The following is a 20337-nucleotide window of genomic DNA, read 5'->3' on the forward strand; positions in this document are numbered from 1 at the left end:
AACCGGGGCTGCAAATTAGAATCACCTGGGGAGTCTTCACAACTACTCGTATCTGAGTTCTCACCCTAGAGATTCTGATTTAATTGGTCTTGGGAAGGTCCTGGGCATCAGCAGTTTTCAGATCTCTCCAGGTGATTCTAAAGCACATCCTAGGCGGAGACCACTGGGAAGAGGGGCTACTTAGGGCTAGAAGTAGCCTGGCCTTCTCGGTGAGGGGTCCATTCTCACTTGGACTTCGAGTAAGAGGTAATTCTTAATAACTAAAAAATGGCTTAACACGTACCCACCATCACCAAGGTGTACAAGGAGTGTCTTTCCTGCAAGGGGGAGGACACAGACCCCAGCAGAGGGCCTTTGCGTGGCTGCCTTGTCATCCCTGGGCCAAGACTGAGGATAGCCCTGAGGGTGAGCAGGGATAACCTAAAGATGCAAATGGGACCAGAACCATCTTCTTGGACCTACAGGGTCAGGTTCTTACCAATTTCTTAATTAGAAGACTTCAAGGACTGACGTCAATTCTTTCTGAATATCCCTCATTCATTATTTGTATGTAAGTGTACAGAGTGACTCTTTGTGGTTTCTAGGGCAGACTGCAGGCTCAAGGCCTTCTCCAAGACTTCCATTTTCCTTATAAATACAGTCTCAGATAAAAGAACCCCTCTGATACCTCACTTGATACTGACAGTTAAGGATCAGGTGCTCAGAGTGGGCAAAAAACACTCTTGGAATTAGATCTTACTAAGACCAGCTTCCATCTGGGGGCCTAGAGGATAGTTTGTTAGTTGACTATTTATTGAATACCAGAGAGCTGCGCTAGGCACTTGTACATATGCTGTCTCATTTTCTGTTCACAATGTTCCTTCCTGTGGGTATGATCAATGCTGAGCCCATGTGCTGCAGACTTGGATTCCACGCTATGGTCTATGCTGTTTCTACAATATCAATAGCGCTACATACACATAACATGTTATGGTAACACTTAAATCTTTGGGGGGTGTATTGTGAAGGTTGTCTAGATCCTTGTTGCTCCAAGTGTGGTCTATAAACCAGCAATATTGTCATGACCCAGGAGCTCATCAGAAATGTAGGGTCTCAAATCCCACCCCAGGGCTGCCAAGTCAGTTTATATTTTAACAAGATTGTAGCCCAGAAATACCTTCATAACAGAGGAATTAGGGAGATAGAGGGCTTTAAACCATTTGCATCCTTTGTCTCTGCCAGACAATGAGTCGTCATATATGTGTATGTGTGTGTCCATATATATGACAAATGTATTCACACAAATATGAGACATCTACAAATCCTAAGTAATGTTTGTGAGAAATACCACTTGTTGGAGGCCGTAACAATAAAAATGTTGATCCTTCTAGACATGTCCTGGTAGATACAGGTTATGAACGATAGCTTTTGACTAATAAACTCTGATACGCAGACAGCAAATGAGACAAGTGAGAAGAGACAATGCCAGGAACATGCCACCAGTAATTATATTTCCTGGCTCCATCCAACCCTTTCACAAGGGTCTTCTCCGCTCCCCGCCCCCCCACCTCGGTGGGGCCTGATAGACTTTCCAATTATGTGCTACCAGTGTTTGTCATTTTATTAATTAAAGTTCTGTACATAAGGCAAGAGTAGCATTATGGCTAGGCCTATTGCTATTATTTCTCTCATGGCCCTTTCCTCCTCCAGAGGTAATTATTGCAATTTTATGTTGAGAATATACCCCGTGTTTGCTATGCATACCTCGGGGCAACTTTACAACAATCTCTTGAACATATTAAAAAAATATCAGCGTTGGGTTTAAGCTGAAGTTGAACAAAAGAGACTCCGTGGTATCAAAAAATGTCCATTCTGCATGCAGCACCCCCAAATGTAGGTCATGCCGTGAGGGGGAAGGTGCGACCTTTCCTCCTTTTTCTGAAGGGCTGTGTGAATTCCTGCAGGACAGACAAAGCCGGGATGGATGCTCTAGTGTGTATTTCACTTCAACGGAAGGAAATGCTTTTTTAACAGAGAGAGAGGCTCAAATATGAGCTTGCTTGGGGGTGGTGTGTGCTCCCCCCATATTCCCCAGCCTGGACCCCGTCATCCAGCAGTGACTGGGAAACCGAGATTGGAGTTGTTGTCAGACACATCCAAGCTTTGAATGGAGGTTAAGGCTGCTTCCCAACCTAAGCTGCCATGGGGCTGTGATTCTGGTATGAACTGGTAATTTTAAGAGTTCCTTGGTTTCAACGTGGTCTCTTATTAACTTTAATTGAGAGTATTGACTCACTGCAAAACCCAGTGTTTTTGTATTCCATCTCCTAATTCACCTGGAAAGAAAACTAAATACCAACTCTCTAGCTATAAATAGCCTAATGAAAAATCAACCCAACACAGCAAGAAGCAGACCAGATGCAGATTTTTGATAACAAGCAAATAAAATATGCTGGCAAATACTTGCAATTATGGAGGCTTAAGAAATGCTGGATTCCTGGCCATGTAGGGGACTTAAAAGATTGAGATCCTTTCTGAAAACAGCACTCCATGTCTCCTCCTTTCTGAGGCATCGCTTCGAAGCCAGAAACAGCCAGCCAGGGAAACCTACATGCCCCCTTTGTTGAAAACACAGCAAGAAAACATGAAGGTTATATACAAAAATAATAACTGTGGGATCCCTGGCTGGTGAGGTTATGGAGTTACTGGTATTTTTTTTTCCCTTCTTTGGTCTCCTAAATTTTTTACAATGAACATCTACTTTTTGATAACCTGAACAAAAACAATAAAATAAATGTAGTGTACACAGCTATTAAAAGGATGTTTATGAAGAATAACACTGATACAGGAAAATATAATAGTAAGTAAAGAAAGGAGACATAAAATACTTATATGGTATGATGCCAAATTTGTATAAACCCTTTTCACTCTGCTCAAATAGACGTCCATGTGTCTGGAAGGAAATGTACCAACGTGGTAAGCGGGGTTACCGATGGGGGGTAAGACTGTGGGCGATTTCAGTTTTCTTCATGCTTTCATGTATTTTCCTAGTGTTCTGCAATGAACAGAGAGCACTTTTGTAATCAGAAAAAAAATAAACACTATACTAAAAAATGGCAGCAAGGGAGGGTTCTGATGTCATTTGAAAGTGGGGAAAAAAGAGTACTTTCTTTCCACCCCCTTAGGGGAGAATGAGTTTCTCTTGCCTGCCTCGTGCGGGCTTTTTGGGGAAGACCAGGGAAAGTGGGCGCTTCTGGGGAATGAGGGCTGCGGACAGAGCACGAGTTTTGAAATCAAAGAGAGGTTCTGTCTTTATTTGTGGCATAATTGGTGCCTCAGTCTTCATCTGTAAAATGGGGCCAAACATACTCTGCTCAGAGAGTCGCTGGGGGACTGTCATAAGATCATTAAGGAGCCCAGTGCCCAGTTACCAAATACACTCAATCAATGTTACTTCCCTCCTCCTGCATCGGAAAGGGCGGGCAGGGAACACCATGTTAGAGATAAACAGCTCACAAAAAAATAGAAAGGGACAGCGTGAAGGAAGCTGTATTTAAAAATTTCAGTTCAGTGTTCTTTCTTCCAGTTTCCCCAGAGAGTTATCTTTCCCGTCTTATAGGAAGAAAAGGTGATATTTTCTTTTGAGTTACATTGCGAAGGTATGATCTGAAGCTAACAGCCTCCTCTGTACCTCCATCTCTGTGTGTGTGATGGGGACAATGCTGCGAGACAGCTCTGTAATCCTCTAGCTGGGGAACGGGATCGACTCTGTGCAATGAAAGTGGACGGAGGAAAGAGAATGGACCCCAGGCACATGAGTGTCTGCAGGGGCCCAGGGCCACTTGGGGAGTATTTATTCTGACAGTTGGGGAGAGCCTCTGCTTTCAACAGCGTGCCCCCCTATATATGGCCTTTTGAATGTGTCATCAGGGTCTCCAGTAGGAGCCACAAGGGTCCACGATTAGCAGGTGGATTCTGAATTGGATCCAGATCTCTGCCAAGTGCCCAGGAGGATTTTATTCATACCCATGAGCCTTGACAGTAATTCTCCTTATGCCTCAGTTTCATCATGTAATAGAGAAGTATTAATTTTGAATGGCTCAAAGGTATTAAATTAATTATGTCCGACTGCAATTACAATTGCTGTTGATTACTTTGGGCCATTAGCATGTGTCCTGGCAGCATCAACCGCATCATAGGAAGGGGTGGTAAAATGCTAGGCACCAGCAGCTTCCCAGCTCTAGGTCCTGAGGGGAGAATTATTTTGGCTCAGGGATCTCAGTAGGGCCATGTTTGTTGGATCCTTGAGAATCAAGGAGGAGTCTCCTTGTTAGCGCCTACCCTGGACCAGGGTTATGCTGTGTAATTAATGATTGATTAAGCGGATTCATGGGGCATGTCCTTCTGGTGCTAATCCTAGGCACTGTGCAAAATAATGCTCCCAATCTTCCCACATGTTGCTATTGACCAAGAAGAGAAACAAGAGCACACATGATGTCTGAATTCATGGTGGACTGACTTCTGCCTGCCTGTGCAAAGAGGAGATAATAATCATTGTTTCCATCCATAAAACACTGCCGGGATTACAAAGAGTTTTCACTTTTCATTTGATCTTTGCAGCAACTGAAACAGCTATTTCTATCCCCAGTTAGGGGGAGAGTGACTTGGTTGAGGTCACGTGAATTATAAGGGGCAGAGCTGGGATTCAAACTCAGGTGACCTAAATTAAGTCCAGTGACCTTCAAGGGAGACGGATGTTCGTCTAAAACCTGGCTCCGCCTCTTACTAGCAGGGCGACCCGGGGCAAGTCACTTAACTTCTCTAGGCCCCAGGGTCTCCGTCAGTGAATGGGGGTAATGAAGCCTCACAAGTCTGTTTTGGTGGTGAGATAAAACAAGTGACATTCTTAGCATAGTCCTAGCCACACACTAAGGGATTGATATTTAAAAAATGCTCCCTCAGTTGGCTTACCAGCTATGAAGGGTCCCTACCTCAGACCCAGTCTAAGGAAGGTTTCTTTTTCCCAAGAGTACAAAGAGTTAGGGTGTTTGAGGGCTCTAGTTGAGAACTTCGGCTTGCTTTTTAATGTAATGCAGCTGAGTGATCCCTAAGTTAACTGGAGACCAGGACTGGTCATCCTGAAAGTATTTTTAACTTTTCTGCCGAATAAACACTCCAAAGAGATCCCAGATTCTTGCTGTCTATCTCCAGCATGGCTGGCCACATGGTGGGTTTGAAATGAGTACTTGCTGGTTTACTGCCTGACTGAGAGACCTCTGTGACCTTCCCTCCCTCACTCCTGCCAGGCATCTGCGTGCCCATCCATCCCAGCCAAGTTCCAAGCTACGGCTCTGATCTTGTCCCTGCAGCTGCCCACCCTTTGCATGCTCAGGGGGCCACCCCCTGACTACCTTGTGGGGGAGCGGTTGAGCAGCTACCTTTGAAGTTAGGAGACTAGTATTTGAGTCCTGGTTTCTGCATGCCTTAGCCTGTGACCTTGGGGGTGTCTCCTAGCCCTCTGAGGCCTTTCCTCTGTAGAATGGGCAAGGTTTCATTCACCTCACAGGGTGACTGTGGAGGTGGGCAGGGTCGGTGGTCTTTGACATTATAGAGGGTTCTTAATACGGGGTATGGGTGTAATGTTATTACAGGCATATAGGATGGTCCTTAGAGACTGACAATGGGGTTCAAATCCCTTAGTCATCCAGAGGGTCTGTGCAAAAGCCGTTTGGAAAATGCCTCCAGCGCCACTTCTACCCTCTACCCCCTCCCTCTCCGACGCAAAGTGGTACAGGCTTAGGCCCCGGGTTAAGGCCCTACGATAGTGTCCTCATCACAGCGGGTGTGAGTGGTTACCAGAGCTGAGGTCCTCCCAGAGTTTCAGACACAAGGTCAGAGTCAGGGTGACTCATGAGCCAGTGGGTGGGGGACAGGCATCATTGAGGTGGACTTTGGGGGTGACTGAGGCAGGGCAGATACTCTTCAAAACGCACCATCTACGGGCCTAATGCTGACCCTGGGGGAAGGAGTGAGGTCACACAAGAGGAGGAGGTCTTTGAACTTCAGAGAAAGGCAGTGGGGGTGGGAGCTCTTCCTTGGGGCTTCTTTTTTTTTTATTTATTTTTTATTTTTTTTAAAGATTTATTTATTTATTTGAGAGAGAGAGAATGAGAGACAGAGAGCATGAGAGGGAGGAGGGTCAGAGGGAGAAGCAGACCCTCCACTGAGCAGGGAGCCTGATGTGGGACTCGATCCCGGGACTCCAGGATCATGACCTGAGCCGAAGGCAGTCGCTTAACCAACTGAGCCACCCAGGCGCCCCTTCCTTGGGGCTTCTTAAACCAGGGGACATACGCCTCCCAGGTCTTCCTGGGGGGCCCCAAAACCACAGGATAAACAGGGTGTATCTTCCTAAAATCTTAGCCATTCCATATTAAGTAGTGAGTCATGTTTTTGAATCCAAACAAACACGCAATGTTAGAGAATAAGATAGAGAACTGGCATTCGTTCTCAAGTTATAAAAAGAGATATTAAAAGTCAGGTATGTGATGTTCTGCTTCGGGTCATTTCGTCAGACTCCCTCTGTGCCTTCATGTCTTCCTCTCTTTCTCTCAGGTCGTTCCCCCTACATGCTGCAGCTGTCCCTTTCCCAGGAGCCCCCCAGGGGAAAGTGGAGATGCTACTGTGTCTTAAGGCCACGTGGCCACACTGCCGGCCAGCTGTGCATGATCGCAGGCTCCCTCTTCATTTGTGAAAGTGTGACATTATCATCTCTAGGTGTCTGCTGCCAGGGTGGAAGTGGAGAAAAGGAACTTTTGCTAGATTGGAAGAGGCTGTTTCCCTCTAGATTGGAAGAGGTGGTGGGGAGAGGAGCTGGTGGGATGGTGGAAGGGGTGAGGGGTCCGTCTATCTCTGGGAGAGCATTAGCTTCCCTGGACTCCAGTCACTGAGCTGGGCAACATCCCCCACCCCCACTATTGCCAGGTTATCCAGGGCAGAGCAGGCGGCAAATTCTCCAGACGCAGGACCTCAGAGAGGGCAGCCGCCAGCCTCTGATTGTGGAATCGCCACAGAGCCGGTGATGATAGGAACAGTGGCGGTACAGAAGCAGAAACCACACGTCCCACTTATTAAGCATCCACTGTGTCCAGCTCCAGGCTGGGCACTTTTTACGCCCACCTACCAGTTTCTCCCGACAGGCCTGTAGAGGCTCCTGAAGCTGAGAAGAGTGAGGTGATCTGCACCAGATCCCCCTGCTACAAAGTGGCAGGACCCCACCAGGGTCTAAGCAGCCTCAAGGAGCTGCTCTCCCCACCACACCTGGTCCTGCATGACCAGCTGGGTTCCTTTGCACATGGGTGATGTCACGTGTGTTGGGCCACGGGGCAGGAGGGAGCCCAAGGGGCGCTGTGCTTCCTGCGGGGGGCCCAACATTATGTCTCCCTGGGCAGAGAGTGGGCGATCCAGCTGGATATTACATAGCTAGCATGTTCCAAGTCCTGTCCCGGCTCCCCAAAGATTCCCAAGCGTGAAGGGGACTGGGGAGAGAACAGAGAGTGGAAAACAACCAAATTCATTTGGCAAGCACTGAGGCCTGGAGCTGTCCAAAGGTGAGCTGGCCTTCCCCGTGAGCATTCTGTCACTGCGGTGGGTGTCACGGCATTTGGTGAGACGGGGGTTGGATTCCAGCTCCCACATACCTGACCCAAGGAGCTCGGGCTTGTGGGAGCTGATGGGTTGATGTCACCCTGGAATGCCCCTAGCGTGGCTCTGGTCCCTATTTACAAAGAGGATTTCTATAGCCACCCTAAGGTGTCTGGGCAGCATTGCCTGGCCACACAAGGGCAGAGGCTGGTCCCAGGTGGAGCCTGGTAAGGACCAGCTTGTCCTTTCACTGGTCAGCAGTCAGCCTGGATGCAGGGGAGGATGAATGAAGAGAGAGAGGAGAAGGTCTCCTTCTCCCCAGATGGGCACGTGTTCTATAGAAGGTGGAATGGATCCAGGAAATGACAACCTTATTCAGAATCAAGACCATGAGGCTTCTTGGAATAGTTTTTCCTTCCTGATTTGCTAAAACAAATGAGACCACGTGGGGCAAAGAATAAGGCACTCACAATGCACACATCACATTCGGGTCCTCTTGGTGAGTAACAATGGTCCCGTTGGCCACTCAGGAATTAGGCCCAATGACTGGTCTCAGCCTGGGGAGAGGCTAAGTGGGTAACTTGATTGCTACAAAATGGGGTGGTGTCTCCTTCCTGCCTCCAGAGACGAGGAGTTTGTGGTGGGTGGGCAGGGGCTCTGTTAGGCAAGAGCAATGCCAGTCCTCAGGGAGGCTATGCAGGCCCACGGCAGCGCTCCACAAGTGGAGAAGGTACCACTGTCCCCCCTGCCCCCCTGCCCCCCCCCCCAGGGGGCAGGGCAGTGTGACAGAAAGAGCATGAGGCTCGGACTAAAAGGTCTGGGTTTGCTTTTGATTTTGCATTTACTGGCTATGCATCTCTGGGTACATTCCTCTCCTGCCTTGCTGAGAAGGGCTGCTCCCACCCCCTGGGCAGCCCTGCGTGCGCCCACACCCAGATCGGCTCCGTAAAGCCAGCAGAGCAGAATGCCCTTGCCAAGGGATCAGTGGGGGCTGCTAAAGGAAGAGCCTTCTCCTTCTGTTTTCTCCTCTACCTCAAGCCATCCTATAATAATTATGATTGCTCATCCTTGTCTTTTGCCTTTCCATGGAGGATTCTGCCACTGAGTTTAATAAACTCTCAAAACGAAACAGTCAGAAAAGAATTTCTCTTCATCTTGTCTGAAAGTGCTATTTGTCTGCCCCCTGGGGAGAGAGTGGGGTCAGCTTACATAAACCCAAAGAATACCAGCCATGGCTCACCTTACTTTGCTTTTGAGTTACCCTGAGATGCTGGAGAACACCCTGTCAGCCAGATCCCTGGAAGGATGGGTCCCGTGTCCAGGAATGATCTCCGCCATCCTGAAAAGTCTCACCAAGTCAACCAGAGAGCAATTTGCTGAAAAATTCCCTGGCCTCCAGCCTTCAGGGCCCTGCCTGCCCTAGGGGGCCCTTCTCAGTGGGGCTTTGTGCAGGGCTTAACAGATGGCAGAAGGCAAGTTCAGATGCCAGGCTGCTCTCCCATGTCCCTCTGGGCCACATTTACTGGTTTTAATGACACCGAATGGAGACCTCCTTCCCTGCAGGCCAGTTCCCCAGCAGACCTGAGGAGGTCTGCTGGTGGCCTTCTGTCCTCATCTCAGGAGACCCAGGCTAATCGAAGCTGACCCCCTTACCACCACAGGGCTGACATCAGGGGCAGAAAGGCCCCAGGTGTGTTCCAGGGTGCCAGGGGTTATGTCCCTGTGCATGCACATGTGTGTGGGGGCAGGGCAGAGGTGACTTTGGCTGCAGCAAGGTCAGAAAACCAGCAGCTGGGAACTCACCTGCCCTTGGGTGCCACCACCCATCAAGTGGGTCACATCCCACTTCCTGGGCCCCTTTTGTTCCTGCAGCTCGGAGAAGAAAAGCTGCTTATGCTTTGGAGAGAGGGAAAGTGAACGAGGGAAGCCCACTTTTTCTCTTCCCAGGCCTTGTTCTGTCCTGAGAACATGGTTTAAAATATTCTAGTCACAGGCAGGCTATTCAAATAAAATAGAATTTCAAACCGCATGGGGCTTGTTGAGACATTCAGGCTTCTGGGCTGTGTGAAAGGCAGGAGGAGGGGCGGAGACGGACCCCCCTCCTGACTCTCCCCGTCCTCTTTATTACCAGCAGCTGCGATGCTAGACACATCCGAGTGTGTCTCCCAGCCAAGGCGGACAGAGCAGGGCTGACAGAGAGCGAGCACACGAAAGCCACAGCAAGGCTCCCCTCCCTGGGGCAACTTTAATTATTTGAACTGGAGCTCCGCAAAATAAAAATAAAAATAAAATCAAATCTGAATATTGTAAGTGGCTCTCCAGTTTCCCGCAGAGAAAAGCTTGGGGAAGGCAAAAAAACAAAAAAACAAAAAAACTCTCTCTGTTGTTTGTGGCTGGACTAGGCATCGGTCTTTAAATATTCATGCCCCGTACGCAAGTGTGTGGCCCGAGGGAGGAGCAGGCCGAGGCTGGCCAGGGAGAGGCACGGGGCCAGCGGTGGGGACTGCAGGCATGGGGGGGGGCAGGGGGTTGGAGCCGGCGGGCTTCTGGAATACCCGGGAAGCTGCCTGGCACAAAGGCACATCCTGGCTATGTCTCCATGATTGATCTGTGGGCATCTGACCTGCCTTCGACTGTGCTGCTTTCCTGGCCCCTTCTGTCTCCACTGCCTATGCACCCCCCAACCCTGCCCGGGTCATTTCTCACCACTTCTGACTCATCTCTCTAAAAGGCAAGTTACATCACAGGTAGTGGAGGAAGACTTTCTGCACCGACTCAGAAAGAATTTCCATTACAACTGGCAGGTGCACCTCTGGCCAAGTATTTTCAAGTGTCAATGTGCATCCAAATCGCTGAGAGTGGGGTTTGAAAAATACATATTCCCAGGCCCTGCCGCTCTGGGGCGTCATCCAGGAGGCCTGGGGTGGGACCTAGGAATCCCCACTGACTGCATTTTCTAAGTGCCGGCAACTGGAGAAACAGAGTCTTACTGGTCAGGCTGCATCTAGATTTTCAAGGAAATGCACAGAAGGTGACGCCAGCTCCCTTTTGGGAATCCGATGATGATTGTGGGGTTTCTTGAGCGAGCGTTTTGAGATATTCTGCAACTACTTCAACTCCCAAGAGTTGGAGGGACCCTAGGGCTCCCAGGACTGGTCTGCGTTAAGAGGAGATGCTCAGTGCTGGGTGTCAGCCCTGGAGCTTGGCCAGCCTCTTGGTCCCTGTGGGCTTGACCCTCATCAGAGACTTTCACCCATCTCTGCCTCGTGTCCCCTTCCTGTACCCGTCCCCAAGGCCAATGAAGGCCCCTTTCAGGTTGGTGGGGTTTGAAGGCCCCGAGGTAATCCCACACAGTTCACACAGCAATTCACCATCCCCTGTCACCAACATTCGCCAACCTGGGAGGAGGAAATCAACTTGCAGCTTCTGCATTTAGGATCTGAATAAAATAAATGGCAAGGCTTACAAACCTGGAAGTGCATATTTCTATTTTGGTTATTTATTTTTCTGATGAAAACATTTCCCCCAACGCTGGGAATTCAAGACCCATCAGCACTAGATGAATGGTCTGCAAACCTGAACGCGAACGAGCTGTGTGCTGAGAAAGGAATGGACTCACTGCCTTCCCTTCATTACTCCTGCTGAGCCAAGTTCTGGAAAAGGGCAGGAAATAGCAGAAATAGCCCAGAGCAAATTTGACTGGAGGGAAAATAAAACAGGCCAGTAAAACAAAACACCTGTTTAAGCTATTGATCAACCAAAGGTTATCAGGGAAATGATGAAGTATTAGAAAAATATCATTTTTAACCTTGACATTTCTTACTCTAAAATTAGGCTCCTGTTAAATCAAGTGAAGAATACATTTAAAAATCAAATGCTTTTAAGGATCCCCCTGACCTCTCAAGAAGGCCAACCGCCTCTCCGCATTTAGATTTCCCTCTTAAGAAGCCTTCCCTCCCAGGAGTCCGCTGGGAGGCACCTCAGAAATGTCAGCGATGACTGTGTAACCCACCACCTGCATCAGATAGCAGGATTTCTCAGATACAGTTTCACAGAATGAACCTATTCATTTGTGCCCTGACTTCTTCCAAAAAGGACTTAAGGTGGCTCATAGAGATATGTAATATCTAGTAAGGTAACATAAACGAACTAGAAGAGGGTGAGAAATTGGCCAAACGTTGGCTTAGAAAATCAAGCCGGGAGTGAGGCTGCTACGGACTACACATCATGAACCCCTCTTTGCTTACTAAGAGTGGAGCCTCAGATTTAATTTGACCATTCTTCCGATTAAAAAAAAATTCATTGATACATCTTTTCCATGCTTATTTGTGTTTGCCTGTGAGTTTGTATCTCACAAAGAGCCTGGAGAGCTTGAGTTTAGCTGTGTCCTGGAGCCACCGAAGCCTGTCTCCCCAGGGCTTGGGGGCTCCACGGAGCGCAGGGGAAGCGAGCCTGGTCAGTTTCACCGAGTCCACAGCTTGGAAGGAAACAAATTGCTCAGAGGGCATGTAGCCATTCCTGAAACAAAGCCAGGAAGGGATTTCTCCTGTGCGTTTCCAGAAAGAGAGGACTGGCCAAATCTAAAGCCTGTGTTGGCTTTCTACTCAGTGCAGGATGTTGATGGTGGCACAAAGAAGCAGAGGCATGTGGGGCTCTTGGAGAACTTGGAATCTGGTTTTGGCTCATGTCCTTTCCCTCCTTCCCCATTCTCCTTACCTATGTTTCCTCAGGGTGCCAGGCACTGTTGGCTAAGTACTGTCACGCTTATTTTGTGCCAGGAACTGTGATAAGGCCTGAGTACATATTAACCTATTTAATCCTTTCCTCTTTGGGGTAGGCACTCCTATTGTGTCCACTTTCCAGGTGGGAAAACTGAGGCCCTGAGAGGTTATTAACTTTCCAAACAAACTGTACAGCCAATCAGTGGTGGAACCTAGCTTGGACTCAGGCAATTGATTCCAGAGTCCATGAGCTTAATCACTGGGCCACGTTTAGGTCTAAGCACATTTCTTGTTCTCTAGAAATTATGACCTTAAGCTAAGAAACATGGCAAGCCCCTCAGTCCACACACTAAAGACGTTACAGCCACAGGAACCATCCAGGCAAGTGGCTTTGGGGGTACCTTACTGAATGCCACCAATATATTAGTGAAATTTATGTAGATCAAATTTTTGATGCTCTATAAAATTTGAAATGTATTGCAAGAGCTGGATGTTTATAAAAAGTCTTTAGTAGATCACTGTTACCCTCCCCTGTTGTGCCTTGGAAATATTTTCTGGGTTTGCTTCAATCGAGACCCCACTGCAAAGAGTCCAGTGTAGCTGAGTATGGGTGTTTAAGGTAAGATCCTCTGCAGAGGCAACTTCACCGTGTTGGTGCATGCCCTCTGCCTAAAAGATGACCAAAATGCCATCTTGTCCTCCCCCCACCCCCCAGGAGAAAAAGCAGCCCTACTACCCAGGCTACTTTGCTTATGTTTGGGTTTGGCTGGAAGTGCCCAAGGTGAGGAGTGGGATGAGCAGTCCAAGAATTAAGGGAACATTGAGACTTGCCTCACATGGAGAGTTCTTCATCGGGGCAGGAAACGTAGCGCTGGTCACTGTAGCACTTTCAGAAGTAGGGACGTCAGTGGTGCTGAGCAACAGGGCGTGGCCTGGGGCAGAAAGGAAAAGGGTCAGAAATGCACCATTTTCATGCACCGAAGTGCCTAGGGGTGCAGGGTTAATGGGCTCTGCATCATTCTTCTCTAGACTTGGAATATCTTTGAGGACACAGCTTTCTGCTGTCCAATGGATAAGGCAGTCTACTTGTCACTGTCAACAAAACTTGGCTCATGCACAGATCTTCCTTCCAAATGCCCTGCAATATCCCAGCATCATACATCCTGAGCTACTGCACCCCTGATCTCCCCAGGTCACCAGCTTTAGCCTATAGCCCAGGAGCAGCCTGAAGCACGCTGGACTCCCCCACCCCTCCCCATTTCCAGTCCTGCCAGCCCTTTGCCCTCCAGTGGTCTCCACGACCTTCACTCTCTTCTACCAGGTCATCCTGTGCCCCATGACCTGACCAGGAAGTCTTATTTCTTGTGTTTTCTCATCGATCTGTCTGCAAACCTGGGAGAACACGAGCCCCTAACCCCACGTGGTGGGGAAGAAGAATCTGGAAACCTCCAGGAACTACAGAGTGTTTTGTAGGTGGTCAGTGCTATGGAGATAGGTGCGAGGGTGCTCCCGCAACCTTTTAGGTATGCCACAGAACCCCACAGAGGACGTCACTCATTCATTTCTGCTCTTCTCTCTTAGCAAAGTCTGTTTTGGGGTTACTACCAAGTAACAAATTCAAGTGGGTCCAGAGCAGAGTAACCAAGACAGGCCAGAAAGCCTAGAAAGCATGTGGCCCGTCCTTGAGGAAGAATCTGTGACTAGGGCGAGAAAGTCCTTCACACGGTGTCTTCAAATATCTGAGGGGCTGCTTTGGTGAGAGAGGGAATAGTTGAGTTCCAAGGGGCTCTGGGAGACAGAAAGTATGATCCATGAGTAGAATTTACGGAGAGGTGGAGCTTATCTCTGGGAAAGGAAAACTGGCCTTTGGTTGCAGCAATCAATGGAAGGGACTACTTTAGGAGGCCATGAGGGCCCTGTCACTAGAGGTATTCGGCCAGGGTCAGATGCTTACTTGCTGTGGGTGCCATGGGAAGCCACCGAACTGAGAGCAGAGACATGAAGATCATGTCTTGCTTTGAGCCCCATTTCTGTTCTCTTCTCCTCCACAAGGTGCTGAGGATGATGCAGTACGGTGAGGAGGCCAGGAGGAGAAGCAGGAGCTCTGGGGCCTCCTCTGCTGAGAGTCTCCTGTGGCTGCAGTAACTCAGCCTGCTTCCTCACAGGCCAAAGCCAGCTCACTCAGGTGCAGTTAGCTCTGAGGGCCAAGGACAGGACTGCACGGGCTCTGGGATCTCCAGTGGTGGATCTGGACATTGTCCTCTCTCACACTTTGAGCATCATCACTACTATTATTATTAATTCTTAGAGGGATCCATAGGCTGTATGATCTTTGCTTGGAAAGAGAGGGATTTGGTACAAGGGGCTCTAGCTCCACAAAGAGTAGACAAATGCAGGGGAGAGAAGGGGAGAGAGCCCTCGCCACTGAAACCAGCTCTATCCTGCAGAGAGGTGGGCCACAGGGCCTGCCCAGGCCTAGCCACTGGGTAGAGCCCAAGGCTGGGCCCATGGCTGGGTGGTCCGGCCTCTCCAGCAGCCCAAATTTGGAAGTTGTGCTGGCCTCACAGGCCCTGCCTTCTTCCTCCTTCATTCCATGCCCCAGCCATGTCTCCAGTGGCGTCAGCTCACCCAGGTGTGGGTGGCCATCTCTTGAGTGTGTGAGGCCCTTGTTCCTCTGGCAGGCCAGCAGGAGCAGAGGGACGATGGGCTCTGGCCCTGGGAAGGTGGAAGTTGTCAGCTTGAGCTGGGCAGGGATGGGAGATATCGCTGAGGAGGCTGGGCTCCAGGGAATGGACCAGATGTGGGGCTAGGTTCCCAGGGCACGACCTTGGGCCCAATGACACAAGGCCTCCCTGTGGATCAGCCTCCCGATAGAGAGCTAGGGTTTTCCTTACCTCTCAGTGAGTTACGTGCCAGACACAAAGTTGGTTCTCAACAAACACTTAGTGAATGAATGAATGATTACTATTGTTGCCACTCTTCTTATCTTTTAGCTAATCCTTCATCCAGGTTCTCATTTTAGGGAATCAGAGGTGACATCTACCTTGGCCTGATTTAATCATTCTGAAGCCCAGGAAGTCTGAAGAGGGAATTGTGAGCGAGCACCCCAGGGCAAGCTCTGTGCAGTCCCCTGGTCTTGCCCTGCAGGGATGGGGAGGTCTAGCTATTCTGGGCTAGGGGCCTAAGTCTCTTGTCTGGCCAGATGGGCAGCAGGGGGAAGGGAAGAGAGAAACAGTACCTCGGTGGTCCTGGCCCCGGGCATCCTTCAGGGTCCTGACCTGCCACTGGGGGCTGTGGGGTACGAGTGTGCCCTGGGTCCAGCCACAGAAGCCATCCTCGAAGTTGCAGTAAAAACCAGCAGGGAGTTTACCTGCAGGGAAAGCACAGGGGCACGGTCATTTCTGGGACCGCTAAAAGCAAAATATGCCAATGTCAAGTAACATTACCCAGGCATGACCCAAGTATCCTCATCAACTACAGCTCCCCAGCTGGACTCTTGATGTCTAATGTTACTGATGATAATGAAAAGAAGCCCGGGTCCCTAACGTGTACACGTGATCTTCAGAAAATAAAATAGTCATAATAATAATAATAGTGCGGTAGCAGGGGAATAACCCAGTTTTATATGTGACAGAGGAGAGCTCAGGAAGGTTAAGCAATCTGACCAAGGTTACACAGCCAGTAGGTAACGCAGCCGGGCTTGAACCCAGATCTTCTGCTTCTAAGTCTGTGCTCCTTATTCTGATCCACTGTGAACGTGACCCCAGGAGAAGGCCCTGGAATACATTTCTGATGGTCGACACAATGACAAGAACGTGATGGTGGCAGTGGTAGTGTTGGTGGGACTCGGTTGGATCCCTCAGTCGCTCCTGTCTGCAGAGACACATACTGCTCAAGCTTTCTACTTGCCCCCCTTTATCTCCCACCTCCCTTCCAGTGAAGGGAAGCCACGTGAGTAGCTCTGGCCCACGAAAGGTGAGTGGAAGTGATGTGTGTCGCTTCTGGATTGAGGCTGCAGAGAGCCCCTGTGCAATTCTTCATTCTCTCTCTCCCTGCTGAAGCGGCCAAGGGGAGCTCCTGTTCCTGAGACCGCTGCTGTCTGACAGTGGGCGCCCCCCCGCTTCGGTGCGCAGGTACTCTAAATGTTATGTTAAGCCCCTGAAATTTGGGGATGGCTTATTACTGTTCTGCCTCATCCTGGCTGAGCAATGCTAGCCACGGGGCCCCTTTATATCATCTGTTGGCTCAGCATAAAGAGCCCCGTTACCCTTTTCTCTACATCAGGCTGACCTTGGGTCCCATTGAAAAGGCCACAGTCAGCTTTATGACCATATATTTCCCAAGTGCCTGCAGAAGGAGGAGGAAAGGAGAAGACGGTCCAAGAGAGCTCACTCTCTGTGGTTTGCTCAGGGAATGGCTGCAGGGAAGGCACCCAGCCCTGAGGAGCTTGTGGGCCATTCCGGGCTATTCCGACAGCACCAACAGCCCCAGGCCAGGCTGGGGAGAAGCAGTAGGACTATGTCTCCGAGCAGGAGGAAAGGCGCTCTCGCTGGACCCACCACTCTCTGTGTCCTTCCTCTGTCTCAGCCTTCCGGGCAATGGCAGGCTGACAAAGAGGGTCCTAACGCTTCCTGGCTGTGACAGCATCTTAGTGAATTATTACTCATTTCCCCGATTCTCTATGCATTTCACACAGAGGCGGAATTATAAATTAAAACCGGCTGTCACTGACTTTGAACATCTCTTCCCATTTATACCCCCCTGAAGAAATCATTTCCCCCCCAAGCCCCGCATGTTCCTCTGATTAAAAATCCAAAAGCTAAGGAGATCTTTCTGTTTTATTTTTTATGCCCCCTCAAGGGACCCCACATCCACTTCTTTTGCAAAAACTAACTGGTAGCTGGAAGTGACCTTCCGCAAAGCGTCCTTTACAGGTGTGCTTTAAACCAGGGACCATGATGGAAGATTCTAGCAGGCAATGGCTCCTGGTAGAAGGAGGAGGCAGGGCTGGGTTGAAGCCTTCACAGCTTATCACTCCCTCCTTCCCCTTTTAGAAGGCAAAGACTGAGAAGTTAGCCTCAACAGTCCTGGGATTTGGACACCTGGAGGTAGCCCTAACCTGCTGCTTCCTGCTGTGTGACTCTAGGCAAGTCACTTCTTTTCCTCAGAGACGTAGCTCCGTCATCTGTAAAATGAGGCAATATTAGTGTCTATTTCACAGGGCTGTTTTGAGGGTCAAATACAGCAGAGAGTGTGGAGTTTTGTAAGCAGACAGAGTTGAGGGAAATAAAGGGTGGTGGTGGCATTATGAATCATCGATCATTCCCGGTGCAGGGGACTCATCAGAGGATGAACTGAAACAGTCAACACTGCCCTGGGGGCAGAGACAGCCCTCAGCTGCCTCTCTGGAAATGCCTGCGGTAGCTCTGCCCATGCCTTCCCCCTGGGACAGGAACGAGGAAAGCCACTGGTGTTCTCCACCTTCTGGAAGCCCATCGTTGTGCTGGCTTTGCCTAAGATCCAGGGTGAGCTGGGATTGGGAGCCCCTTTCTTTTTGGCTGCTTGAATAAAGGGAGAGGAGAGAGGCGAACTAGTTTGGTCAACGGACAATTTATGTGATCCTGAAAGCCTTGCAGGATGGGAGGGGGCGCAGGAGGAGAGGATTGCTACTCTTGCCAACACAGCCTGTGTGTGCTCAACGAGAAGCTACTCCTAAGGAAGCTGGTGGGGTGGGGGGGTGTCCTAACAAAGACCCTTGATGGATTAGGGCCAGGCTTGGGACACTGCTGCCAGGGCAGTGGCTGAGCACAACGTTGGCATGCAGAGTTGAGTCCAGTGGTTTCAACTCCTTCTTTGATCATGCCTTTCTCCTCTCATTCACCCCAAGAGCCTACTCAGGGCTCAGCGTGCTGTAGGACCGAAATACTTATTTGCTGAATGAAACAGGCATGGGTTCAGTCATCTAACCCCTTGCTACTCCAAATGTGGTGCAGGGACTAGCCACACCCACCTCACCATCACTGGTGAAACTGCTAGAAGTGCAGACTCTCAGGCCACCGCCCCCCCCATAACCACCTGCTGAGTGAGAATCTGCATTTCTAACATTTTCCAGGTGGTTCCTATGCATGGTAGTGGCCACCGAGAAACACTGTCCTAACTGATCCTCTTACTTCGTTGGCTGGATGGCCAAATCAGCCTGCGTGGGGGTCAATCAATTCTGCAACATTTGGCAATTATGACACCTGATTCCACTGTAAGAGAGACAAATTGGGAGAGTCACAAAGATGTGGCCTCAGCAGGGGCTGCAGGAAGCTGCCAAGTATAAACTCCAGGCCAAATGACACTACTTCTTTTCCTTCCTGTGTGACAGCTCTGTTAATATTTTTGATAAATAGGTGTTATACATTTCTTTGAAAATATAGAGTCATGGGAAAAATTGCTAGAAGAAATACATCACCATATTATGGTTATCTCTGAATGTCTGAGAGGGAGGATGACGGGTGATAGTTATTTTCTCCTGTGTACTGTTCTAGATTTTCCAAATATTTTACAGCCAATATGTTTTATTTTACAATAAAAAAATAAACTTTAAAAAACTTTTTTTTTGTTTTTGTTTTTGCCTGGCAGGAAGAGTGTCTCCACCAAACAGATGAGATTAGTGAGTACAGGGAGGGGAAGCAAGCTGCCTGGATTACCCAGTAAGTCAATGACCCATCAGGGGAGGAAGCGGAGACACCTGGCCATTTTCTGGGGAGTCACATGCCATTGAGGCCATGGCTTGACACACAGGGAACTGTGAAAATACCCTTTGATGGGCTCCAGCATTCTGGGATATCTCACTGGGATCAGCAATGTTTAAGTGGAAAGAGGGAAGGAAGATGGTGTGTGGTGTGTGGTTTGGAGGACGCAATGTGAATGGACACATTCATGCTTGTATGCAGGAGGGCAAGGGCAATGCCACCTCCATTTCAGGTACCCTACTTGTCCTGGCTTGGAATGGTGCTCAGGATTGAGTCTGATAATCTGTATAAAGTTGTGTGTTGACTTCCTTCTGGAGCAATTATGGGGAGTTAAGGCTGGGAGTTGATGGGATATAACCTACTTTCCCCTCCAAATTCCAACCATAGCAGGGCTTAGTGGACTACCCTGGCCAGCGATTAGTGACCCTCACTCATGGGGGTTCCTTAGAACTGGACGTTCCCAACAAGGCTTGGGTGACCACCTGCTCAGAGAAGACATTCTAACAGGTTCCAGACCAGCTGGGAAGGACCAGGTGATGTCAAGACCATTGTCATAAATGCATCACAAACATCAACATATCAGTGGGCATCATGTTATAGGTTATATTACAGGTGAGGAAATAGGCCCAGAGGGTGAAGACAAATGATCTGAGCCCCTTCTCCCCCCAGAGGAATGTTGTGGCAGAGCTCTGGACCTTCCTTGACTTTTCCCTTCCTCCCCTTCTTCCTGGGTAGATACGTAGCTAGTGTTGTGCTTGGCACAACCAACCACTAGAAACTGATAGAACAAGTGAGTCTGGCTTGCAGTGGTTCAGATTGGGTCTGAACTGCTGCTCAACCACTGGTTAACAGTTTCATGGACTTTAGGTTCCTCATCTCTAATATGGGTATAATAGCATCACATAGGATTATTTTGAGGACAAAATAAGTTCATACATGAAAAGTATTTGGACAGTTCCTGGCACACAGTAAATGCTCAATAAATGTTAACCATCATCATCATCATCATCATCGTCATTATTATTTTCTTCTTTATGGGGATGTTTTCTAGAATCAACATCAGTGTGATAGGGAAAACTGCAATGATGCTAGACAGAATGGGGCATGCTAAAAAGGAAAAGGATATTTGCTAAGAGTACTGCCAAGATCAGAGTAGTAAGATTGTTCTAACCCTCCTCCTGAATTAAATTTCTCCTCCTAGCAACTGATTTCTATAGCAAAGAACTCGGCGGGGGGGGGGGGGGGGGGGGGGG

General features: G+C 49.1%; 1 protein-coding gene across 1 annotated transcript in view; it reads right to left on the reverse strand.

Moving 5' to 3' along the window:
- The window catches only part of ALK (ALK receptor tyrosine kinase), a 697757-nt gene that overhangs the window by 112722 nt on the left and 564698 nt on the right, over nucleotides 1-20337 (reverse strand). Inside the window, exons 7-8 of the mRNA XM_044918826.1 lie at nucleotides 15583-15714; nucleotides 13176-13276 (exon numbers count right to left, since the gene is read on the reverse strand). Of these exons, the coding sequence (XP_044774761.1) occupies nucleotides 13176-13276; nucleotides 15583-15714 (233 nt within the window). The remainder of the gene's footprint in view (nucleotides 1-13175; nucleotides 13277-15582; nucleotides 15715-20337) is intronic.

This window comes from Neomonachus schauinslandi, chromosome 10 (genome assembly GCF_002201575.2).
Source record: "Neomonachus schauinslandi chromosome 10, ASM220157v2, whole genome shotgun sequence".
In the NCBI taxonomy this organism is placed as follows: Eukaryota; Metazoa; Chordata; class Mammalia; order Carnivora; family Phocidae; genus Neomonachus; species Neomonachus schauinslandi.